Source organism: Rattus rattus, chromosome 6 (assembly GCF_011064425.1).
Source record: "Rattus rattus isolate New Zealand chromosome 6, Rrattus_CSIRO_v1, whole genome shotgun sequence".
NCBI lineage: Eukaryota > Metazoa > Chordata > Mammalia > Rodentia > Muridae > Rattus > Rattus rattus.
In genome coordinates, this window is record NC_046159.1 from 121,646,928 (window position 1) to 121,658,620 (window position 11,693).

General features: G+C 44.6%; 1 protein-coding gene across 2 annotated transcripts in view; it reads right to left on the reverse strand.

The window, feature by feature from the left end:
- Positions 1-11,269, reverse strand: part of Cav1 (caveolin 1) — a 32,224-nt gene extending 20,955 nt beyond the window's left edge. Inside the window, exons 1-2 of one of the 2 annotated variants that reach the window (XM_032906921.1) lie at positions 11,090-11,269; positions 9,412-9,576 (exon numbers count right to left, since the gene is read on the reverse strand). In XM_032906921.1, the coding sequence (XP_032762812.1) occupies positions 9,412-9,576; positions 11,090-11,119 (195 nt within the window). In that variant the 5' untranslated portion in view covers positions 11,120-11,269. Of the gene's footprint in view, positions 1-9,411; positions 9,577-10,970; positions 11,033-11,089 lie in introns of those variants that run through there. The other variant, XM_032906922.1, reaches the window with a different exon arrangement.
- Between the last annotated feature and the right edge of the window lie 424 nt (positions 11,270-11,693).

Here is an 11,693-nt window from a genome sequence, read left to right on the forward strand (position 1 = left end):
ATGATGCCCTCTCCAACCCTCACTTCCCTCCCCCACAAAAACAAAAAACAAAACAAAACCAAAACAAAACAAAAAAAAAACCCTGAACCAAACAAAACCCTGGCTCTTTGAGAAACAAACAAGAAAAGAGTCTCTGTCAAATTAACAAAAATAATCAGGGATGACCGTAACAAATGTAGTCCCTTGCCTTGACATATCCTGGAGTGCCCACTTCCAACCATATGCCACTGCTAACAATCTTGGGAAGGCAAGCAGTGGGGCCTGACTGATGCAACCTTCTAGACGCTCTAAGGGATTAAGGCTGCCTTGGAAAAGTGCACTGGTTAAGTCTGTCTTTGTTTCTGGCATTTGTTTCTGAGAACAAATATGGATTGCCCAGCAGGAAGTCTCCGAGAAACTCCCTGCAGAACTCAATGGGCCTCTCTCCCACCCGCATCTAACTTAGGTTATTCTTCGTAGCTTCCTGTTTCCACAACGTATGGCTCCCTGGCACGTATGTCTACACCGACTGAGTAGGCAAACCGAGAATGTTCAGAAACGTTGTTTTGTACTTGTTGGGGCCTGCCTCGCTGTTCTCTCATGTTTACCCCACCCTTCACATCCAGCAGAGGCAGCCCCACCCCAGGTGCCCTTCTCAGCAGCCTGGGTGATCCCTGCTCTTTACACGTTCTTCAGTCAACGCCTTTGCTTCTGCTTCCTCTCACTGAGATGCCCCAGGAGTTTGTGCTCGCCTCTGGTCTTTGCAACTTAGTGCCCTCTACCTCCTTGGGAACCTGTATGTCTGGGGATTTATATCCGTTTGTACATCTAGTTTTCTTCTTTCCCATCAATCTGCCAGGATCTGGAGTCGGGTTCGACAGTGATATACATGCCTGCTACCCCCAAGGTAGAAGACCACATCGAGATCCCTGTGTGCTCATGGGAGGCTGCCATCACCTATTTCAGCTGTTTCATAACACTACTGGGTGGGACCTGTTATAAAGGGGTATGGGATAACAGTGGTTAGGAGCCTACACTTTTGAGTTTCACTGTTCATATTCTAACCCTGTCAAACCTAATTTCTATTTGCACAATTCTGAGCAACCTGTATAATGGTGGTAGTAGCAACAATATGGATCTCACAGGACCACTGGAAGAGAAAGTCAAATAAACATCACTGAGCTGAGCTATAGGGAAGGCCGAGGGAGACTCTATTCCACACTAGGGTGCTTGTAACCAGTCTTTGAAAGGGCATGTACCATCAGGTGACTCTGTGCCCCCAAGGCCCTTTGTGGATCACTGACACCTACAAAGATACAAATACAGTGGCTGAGGGAAGATGGCCCTGCTGAACTGGCTGGTTTTACCTGTGGCTCTGGCTACACCAAATTGCTGCTGACACCAGGCGCCTTCACCTCCCTGGCTGCTCTTGGTGGGAATCCTTTCTGTGCAAACATGCACTTGACTTTGTAGACTGCCAAGAACTCTCTACTTTGCGCCTGATTGTTGCCTGCCCTTTAGTTATACACTCTTCCTTAGAATTGGCTATGTGCATAACCCTGCCCTACAGCCTGGCAGATGGGTGCTGTGACTCAGCTACTCAGGTAATGCCTGACAGCTCTTTACAAGGAGAAGTAAATGTGGGTGAAGTTGGAGCTGGGGTGTATGCAGCCCAGCCTAGCACAGAACACGTGGGCCAGCCAGGGACATTTACATTTTTTGTTTGTTTGCCTTCAGTCACCTTGTTTTTCACTATTCGTTCTCAGTGTCTTAAATGATTCACAGTAAAGGGGAAAATGTACCTGTGTTTGATATCTGCACCCTATATAACCCAGTATAATCTCTAGATGCAAACATCTAGGGTTGAATCTGTCAATCTCTAGCTATACTATGATGTTGTTCCTGGGCTTGGAACTGGGCTGTATACTTAATACAGCTTTAAACTTTTAACTTTTACATTACTCTTGGATATACTCCACTGGAACCTATGTATCTCCTCAAAGTTAAAAATGCCTAGGTTTTAATTACCAGAGCAGGCAACAATGGTTAAGAGGAAACATGCTTGTATCTTTAAGAACATGTACTTCCCTTTCCATGAAGTAATGACCACCAAGAGACACCTTTGTGAGGCTCAATAAAGAAATCAAGATGTATTTTCTATCTGAACCATCAGCACAGTTTCCGTGAGAGGCAGGAAATATGTAGTCTCTGCAGGTGAAACTCTGTTCTATTGGCTAAATCCCTTGGTACTCGCCCAGTACATGGATCATGCAGATTTCCTTTAAGACAGAATTCAAAAAAACATTTCCCCCTCCCTAAACAATGGTTCATGTGAAAGTATGCTGGTTTATGTTTCCTGGACTAACTGAAAAATAGTTAAGTGATTTTAAACATTTTAATCTTTTGATTGAGTCACTGACAAAATATGTGATGGAGCAATGGCATTTAACCCTGTGATGCGTGGAAAGAATTCGATGGGTTACACAGGGTAGATTGAGTTTAGAAACTGTTCATCAAGATGATGGGGCAGCTTGCTGGTTATGACAGGGTTATGACACTGACCCTAGAAAGTGGGGAGGAGGGAGGCAGTGCACACCTCAGTGTGAAAATGTTTCATCCATTAGGTAAGGGAGTAGAGAGAGCTCTAATGTGTCTCAGGCATAAGAAGCAGTAACAAATGATGGCCAATGCATTTTTATGCTTTCTCTTCCAAATTGAGGCACTTGGGGGTATGAAATGGGGAGCATTATTAATAGTTGCTCAAGGTTAAAAAAATCCTGGTTACTCAAGACTGAGCAGTGTTATCTGAGGTAGGGCCACAAAGAACTTATGGTTGCCCCACTCCGGTTACCCTGGGGCTTTGGGATTCCAGTTGGCTCTAAACTCAAATGACCTCCAAAGATCGAAAGCCATTGAGCAAGGGTAACTTGGGAGTACTCCGTGCCATTTCAAAATTCTCTGCTTTAAGATGTCCAGACCCTCAAATAATGTGCTGTCATGGAAAAATGTGAAAAACAAAACAAACAAAACAAAAACAAGCAAACAATCTCTAACACATGACTCATCTGTTCTCATAGGGTAGAAGAAAGAGTATGTACCTCTAAGCCCACTTGGGCAGAACTATTTCTAAACCTATCTGCGTGTTTAGAATCAACCAAGTTGAGGAATGATCATGTGAAGTTCTGAAAATGTCGATGCCCAGGCCTTCCATCTATAACAGACCTGCGTAGGCCAAACATCTATATTTTTTAAGATTTCCTCTAGTGACACTCTGATGCCTTAACAAAATCTGTGAAACCTCTTTGGTTTGGAGAGAAACTATCCATTTTTTTAAAGAGTCCAGATATCAAATGTTCAATACAAAAAAAATGGAAAGTCAATGTGTGAAGAGAGGAGATTAAATATTAACTGCAATGTTTCCTGCAATTCAATCATAATTTTATAGAGTTCAAAAAGGATATCATTTAAAAATATTTTATTAGCATGGCAGCCTTTCCACTACGCCAGGACATCTCTGAATTCCTCTATATTAGGCCACTTTGTAAGAGAGGGGAGCTCTTCTACCAATTATTTTCAAAGACATATATATCTTCCAAAGCAATATATCCTTGCAAAGATATTTCATTGACATCATAGAAGCTTTATATAAATGCATATACCATCTTATACACAATGCACATCACATACAAACAATTCCCAAGAATGCATATGAATACATGTATGCATATCCATGCAAGTTCTCCAGAGCAGAAAAAGGGCGCATGCATCTTGGCATAAACTATGCCAAGACATATAGGCATTCATTCTCCCTACTGCAAATAGAGTGTCTTAGAAGCATCCAGAGTCCCACAGGTCAGTGGACACAGGTCCCTCTCTTTAGCAATCAGCTCTATCTGGGAATTCAATCATAGAGAACTGCTGTTTCAAAGTAGGGCAAACTAAGAAGACCTAGAAAGTACCTGCCATTGTATACACTTGAGTGGACAGGAGGCATAAGCAGGTGGCTTTTGAAATTTCTGGACCCTTTGGATCCTGTTCCCTACTGCAGCTGTTCATAACTCAACCCTCTAGAAAATGAGGCCTGCACTGCTGCTAATGGAAAAATATCCCACATCATGGGCCCTTCATAATTCAAGGATATATAGGATACACTGTCATAATAAGAAATACAGATTTTTATTCTGTTAAAGTCAGAGTTTAGACAAACAACTCCTCACTCTTTTTTGACCTTATTAAGGAGATGGATATAAAAAAAAGCAACTTTTAAAGAATCATTTAAAATATAATATGTGTAACATACATAATACATATAATATAGTATATATAGACATTAATATATAAATATAAAATATTACACTGGTATATAGTTGTTGGCTTAAAATCACTCATATGCTTAGGAATAATGTCTCCCATTGTAGTATCTTGCTTTGCTCAGCAATATGTAAAAACTCGCAATCAAGAATACAAGCTTTATAAACTGGACATCCTGTATTCTAGGTATGATTTCAGATGTGGCAGAATATTAACTTAAGAAGCACCTTAAATGAACAAACAAGTAAATGCCTATCAACTCCAACAGCAAAGGTTGCCACCATGGTATTGGAAGCGTGCTTTGATTATATGTACATTAAAGTGGCTTAATTTTATAGGTAATCCTTATTTGACATTAATCACAACTTCTTCTAGACTTTTTCTCACATAAAAGGATCATAGAGGCATGAGAAAACCTCACTGATATTGTTCCACACACATGCCTTTGCTCTGTGATTAATGAAAAGCAAGATTATACGTATGTAACTATGTTCATGTTTTAGGAAAGAAAGTTACAAGCAAATATTTTTTACTTTTGACCAATGACCTTTTCCCAGATGTTCTGATTGGTCTCAGTGCTAATCCCAAGATGATCACTAAACCCATTTCTTCCCCATGACAATAATCTGTGACAAAATCATGTAATCTTGTCTATTCTTCTTTAGTGGTACATATCAAAATATCTGTCTCGAGCACCTTTTGAAACTATGGAAAAATTTTTAGATTTCATTAACCCTTAATTTTCTTTAATGTCTAAAGGGGGAAGTAGAAATTAAGTTGCTAACTATTATGGTCCCATAACTTATGCTGCTTTGTGCTTTGATTCTGTCCTTAGTGTATGTACCATTCATTTCATATCATGTCTGGATCATGCTCCCCACAATCCTGTGGGACTGCAGGATTAAGTCCAATATAAGTTGAAAATATTTCAAGTCAAAGGTGCATTTAACCGATGTGACCTACTGAACACCATAGATCAGCCATGTGGTACACTGTAGTGCTGGTGGCTGTTTCTCCTTGTGATTATGTGGTCAACTGGGAGCTGTGGCTCACTGCTACCGCCCAGCATCACAAGAGACCATTGTGCCACATGTCACTAGAGTAGGAAAAGGTCAAGATTCAAATTTTTGAAGAACAGTTCCTACTGAATTTGTTTTATTTTTGTAGCCTCGAAAATTGAATAATCAGGTTGAATTTGTAGACTACTCGTATTTCAGCCCTTTCATGCTTAGCTAGCATGGCTACATCATGGCTGTGCTTTCACCCCAGTCTTTTCCAAAACCCCAGCATCTCATATCAATTCCATAATTCAATTGTGAAACAACTTCCCACTGCTGGTTTGGGAACCTACAATCTTAAATTGAGTATGAGATTCAGGATTCTGCTGCTTGGTGATAATCTCTCATTTCATTTTTGCTGTCTTTCACTCTGCCACACGAACCCTTAGATTCCAATCAAAGTGGGATATTAAAACTTGTACGGTACAACTGCACCTAATGCTAAGGGGTTGTTGTGGAAGAGGGGGTGGAAAGATGAGAAGAGTTAGAGGAACAGAGAGTTTGCTGTGACACTGTCTTCTGGAAATGTCAGAGTCACAACACCCATGAAGTCTCACCAACATGGCTGCCTAAACAAGACCCCAGCAAGGATGACATCAACAGATATGCTAAGGCATAGGGAATGCTCACAAGGCCTCAACCCTGACAAAAACTGTAGGCAGCTGAGGAATGCCGAGAGTGGGAGAAACAGTCTCTCCCAGGTAAAAGCACACCAGTTAGTCATCTGATACCAAATGGTCATACCTGAGAACATACACAGACGGATAGCACTATATAGACTGAGCAGGCTATATTAATATATTTAGAAATATATATGCACATATATATGTAAGGGCATTTAAAGAAGCAGCAGCCAGGAATCTGAGAAAAAGCCAAGGGTTACAATGGGAGGGGCTGGGAGGAGGAAACGGAAATGGGAGGGGAATCTAATTATAATCTCAAAAACTAAAATTTGTAATCAAACTTTAAATTAAAGTAAGAATGTAGAAGTGTTCACGGGAACAAGGAAGACAATTGGGAAGGGAGGGGTAAGAAGATAGAGGGTAAGAAGGTATGGAAGAGAATAGTCTCAAAATATAATATGTAAATATATCTGTACAAAAATATTTTTAAGGGTATCTGTGTGAGACACTCTTGTCTCCTTCCTTGCATCTTCCTGCCCTCCTTGCACTCAGACTGTGCTCTCCTACCCGGGTCAGATTGGATGCTTCTCTGACCCTCTAGATTAAAGTATTTTTAATGAATCTTCTACCCACCTGCTGCTCTTCCTGCAAATCTTCCTGACAGTATCAGTGACAATCTTAAGAACATTTTTATTCTGCAATACTCGGTACTACTTACTTTGACTTATTATAGCATATATTTAGTCTATTTCTAAAATGAATATGCGTTTACAATGGAGCTTCATATTACTGTATGCCGAGAGAGAGAGAGAGAGAGAGAGAGAGAGAGAGAGAGAGAGAGAGAGAGAGAGAGAAAAGAGAACAAAGCCACATGTGGGAGAGAGTAAATAAACTGTGCTAATAAACAAAGAATTGAGCATGTGTCCTGGTAGTCAAGGCAAAACTAAACGACCCATTGTGGCTGAGTGTGTGTTCAAGATTAAGATTTTAATAATATGTACATACAGTTTTTGTCTTATTAACAGTAATACTTTTATCTGCCAGGTTTATATTTATTTAAGAATTAAATAGCAAGAATCCAGACTAACACATTGCAAAAATGTAATAAGTTGGATGATAAAGAATAAAAATCATATATTTTAATGCATTTTTTACTTTTGAATTCTAATCACATGTAATAATAGATGAACATTAGAAATGTCAGAGGAAGAATCCAAGGTTTAACTACCTGAGTAAAAGAAGTTCAAGAAGACATTCAAATAATAACATTTTGTATATATGTAGATACACCGTTATGTGGAGTGGCAAGTCCCTATATGAAAACGGTTATATCGGCAATCGATTCTGCGTTTAAATTGACATGCTTGTTGCTGAGGGCTGGGTGACCACACTCTGTTACTGAAGTGCAAGTGTAGAGCACACAGTCTGTGGAGCCTTTCTGTGCCTCCACACTTGATGCTTAGGACTGAAAGGATTTAGACAATGAACCATGCTCTTCTTTTCACTCTAAACCTGGGCCTCATTTCTTCTCTACATAGAGGGTTTGTTTAGTTGTGTTTTTTCAACTGGATACGAAGGTATCGGTGAGGAGGGGACACACTAGCCAGACACTGTCCAGCAGAGATTTCTAAGATGGAAATTTTCTAGCTAGCACTGTGGGGTGAGGGGAGGAGCCTAATGAGCAGGGGTAGCCTGGGTCTCTCTCTCTGCAAAACAAGTGTTTTCAGAAGATATTCTCCTGGGCAGGACATCTCCCTAAATCCTGCCAGATTCTTTTCTCAAGGTTGGATTGTTCTTGTCTGCCTGACTTTCTGGATTTGCTCCTAGTCCTGTGAGCAAGCAGGCAGGTATTCCTGTAGCTCCTCTGATTTCTCTAATTTGAGGATCCCCACACTCACTCTTGACATGATATTCTGTAACCTGGCATCCCCTCCGAGCCCGTTATGCCTTTTTTCCATCTGTGTCGAAGTTTCTTTTCCCAGTGGGGCCTTATTTCTCCACTTAGTCATGCTCTGTGTGGAGACCCACATCCACACTGCTGGCCTTTCTGACTCATCCCCGGAGGCTGGCTGGCTCCTGGGAATCCACATTGCAACAACAGGGAGGCTACATCGAAGGGAGCCAATCTGAAATCCCGCCTTGGAGTCTCCCTCTTCGACCAACACGGCACAAGAAGGGGGAAAAGCAAGCTGCTCTTTCCCCTTTAAGGAAGTGTGGCTAATAAACGGATTTTTAGCAATCTTAACTTCCAATTTATGAGGTGCCTTTTCATTGCTGGTTTTAAATATTCCACAATGTGGCCAGGAGAAAATGGTCCAATTTTCCTTTCCCTCTCCCAGAAAAGCAAGAGAGTCAATTTTGACAGGTACCCTTTCCCTGCAGTTGTAGATGAAAACCATTTCTCTTTCTGAAATATATTATTCATGAAGGTGAAACTCTATTGGAGCTCCTCCCATCCTTAGACAGGAGACTGTGGGTGGGAGCCGCATCCCTCCTCAGTGGTGAATTAGGGGCTGGGCAGGACAGCATCTTCCCACTGGAACCCCCGAAGCTAGGATTTTCCTTGGCCCTCCAGGCCACTCAGAGGAAACCCTCTGCCAAGGACAGCTCAAGTCCAGGATTTCTCAACCCAGTCAGATTCAGACAATAAATTCCTTGAGCCAGAATTGTTGAAAGGGTCAAAGTTGAATAACGAACTGATAATGAAAGTCAGACCACTGTGTCAGGTCTACATGGGTCAACATCTCAGGAAAGTAATGTATTTTAAATCCCAGCAAGTACATCTTAAAAGTGTAAGAGAACACCAACCTGTGTTCTCTTAGCCCAGGGCAGGCTGACCTTGGCTGTCACCACAGATGCACACATTTAACTAGAGGGATCCAGAAGTCAAGAGGTGGAAATGATTTTCAGTTTGGTAAATTGGCTTGCCCATGCACGTGTGCTATGTTTTTAGAGTTAAAACACACACACACACACACACACACACACACACACAGCATACAAAAGTTGTACATATATCTGCATATGTTAACGGTTGGAAGCATTTCCACTCATTTACTATTTTTAGGCTAATCATTTAGATTATTTAGCTGAAGGGATATGCTCATTCTGTGTCCTAATATTCAGCAGTGGCACAAAGTCTCACACAATTGTTTCACCCACAAGTAAAAGACCTGTAACTGGACTTTTAACCTGCCAATGGACCATAATCATCGTCTGTTCCGAAATAATGTGCATGTGTGGGGCTGAGGGTCCATGGATCCCCCCACAACAACTGGCTAAATTCCTACTGAACTAGCCAGCAGGAGGAGGCTGGCAGATGCGACATTTCTGACACTGGACCCGCAGGGGCTCACCCACTGCTAAGCTCAAAAGACAGTGCCAGTCTGTTAAAGCTTAGGAGACTACATTGAGGGACGCAAACAGCAACCAGTGTTTACCTTGACCACGTCGTCGTTGAGATGCTTGGGGTCGCGGTTGACCAGGTCAATCTCCTTGGTGTGCGCGTCGTACACTTGCTTCTCATTCACCTCGTCTGCCATGGCCTTGTTGTTGGGCTTGTAGATGTTGCCCTGTTCCCGGATGGGAACAGTGTAGAGATGTCCCTGTGAGGGCAACCGGCCAAGCCAGGGGAGGGCGGCAACAGCGGTGGGAAGAAGTGTTCAGAAAGAAAAACAAGAGTCAAGAGTCAGCCTGGCTGTTGGTGGGGGGAGCCTGGAGCTCCCACTTTTGCTAGCTTCAACTTCCAAGGAGAAAGGCTTTGCACACAGAAAACTCCAGCGCTGCAAGCTTTTTAAGAGGACGGAGCGGAGGACACCACACCCCTCGGTACCAGGCAGGGAGCGCCTGCCTCCCGCGCCCGCCGCCAGGGGTCAGGGCGAAGCCCCATGCGCCCTCCTACTCCCCGCGACTCCCGACTGTAGCTCCCTAGCCCAGGGGCTGGGGTTCGCTTTCTGCCTCCTCTGTATCCCTTCTCTCCTCCAGGCCTCCGGTGTCCCTCAACCTCACCTGCTCCTCTGTCCCTCTCTGAACCGTTAACCCCGTCCTACGATCCCTTCCAACATTATCAAGATCCCTCTGGAGCCTGCTGACAGACTTAATGATCCCATCTTCTCTGTCCCTCAGTGCTTCTCCCTTGCACCTGTTGCAGCCCCTACCCTTTTTTACCTCCCCACCCCACTCCGTGCTCCACGGTTTTCCTTAGGCCGTGGGGGTGAATAAGTGGGTCACAATCTAAGACACCTCTTTAAACAGAGGCATGCACCAAGACCCCTCACCCCCGCCCCCATGCCCCAGAAGGAAATGTCACCTGAAGGACTCCCTCACCCACCCTTACTTAGATCACCCCCAGGCTGTCTACTCCAGGCTGAACCGTAGTCATATTGGGGAACCCAGGTCGCCACATTCAGGCCACCAGAGTGCCAAGAAGCAGTTGACAATGGCGGTGGTACTCGTGAGGAAAGAGGCTCCCCCACCTCGGACCTCCTCCGGGCCTCTCAGGGGCAGAATTATTGAAGTTCTCGAGAACTTCGCTAAGTGCTATACACGTATGCCGCCGCCCATGCCAGCCACTTTAGGCTCCTGCGGGGGACTGTCCTCAGGACTGCGGGCAAATGAATCTCCTTACCTGAACACACACACACACACACACACACACACACACACACACACACACACACACACACACACGCACACATGCACACACACACACACACACACACACACACACACACACACACACACACACACACACACACACACACACACACCACCAGCTCTAAGCCTCCTAGTAGGTAGGGGCTGCCCCGCCGCAGGGGGGTCTCGCGAACAGTGTCATCTGGAAAACTTTTCTAAGTCTGGCAGACTCAGACTCATAAAACAGTACCCGGGGGTTCTTCTTTTCTCCGTTGGCTCCATTGGTCCCCCTCTCCAAAAGGAAGCCCTAAGACATTCCTAGCCTTTCACCTCCCCACCCAGCCCATTCCTCCCTCCGCGGTACCAGCTCGAGTGCTGTGAAGGTGGAGAGCGGGCTGGGGCTAGGAAAGCAGCCCGAGCATTTGGAGTGCGAGATAGCCAAAGCAGGCACTTTGGAGCCGGCGCGCCCTCACCCAAGCCTACCTCGGAGTCTACGTATTTACCCCCAGACATGCTGGCGCGTGGCTGGCTGCAGGCTCTGAGGAGGTTTCCCTGGGCTGTGATTTAAGAGAACTGAGGAAGGAAGATCTTGTATTGTATAGAGGGGGAAAGGCGCTGGCGGGGGGCGGTGGCTGGGAGGGAGCCTCTTGGCTGTTGGCCAGGGGTTTGTTCTGCTCTCAGTTGGCTGCGACGTGCTCTGCGCCGGGTCTAGGCACATCCCCAAGGTTCTGGCAGCGGAGGGCGGGGAGCGCCCGCCGGGAGCTGAGAGCCTGTGAGAAAGCCTTCATCAGAGCTAGGCTGTCTGTTTGGGCAGATATTTTAGACCCGCGGCAACGTTTTCCCAGCTATAAACCAACAGAGAGGCATCCAGGGGAGAGCGCGTGTTTTCCCAGTGCATCATCTCAGCAGGGGTGGACGGAGCACAAGAGTTTGCTGAGATGCCCAGTATGGGCATCCGGCTCCGCGGAAAGAACTCTGCCCTATCCTAAGCCGCTTCCCTTCCCGCTTCGCCCACGTTCCATTCCCCCCTAGGACTGATCTCTCTTCTTGTTTCACAGAGAAAGATAGAGAAGAGAGATGGCTGGGA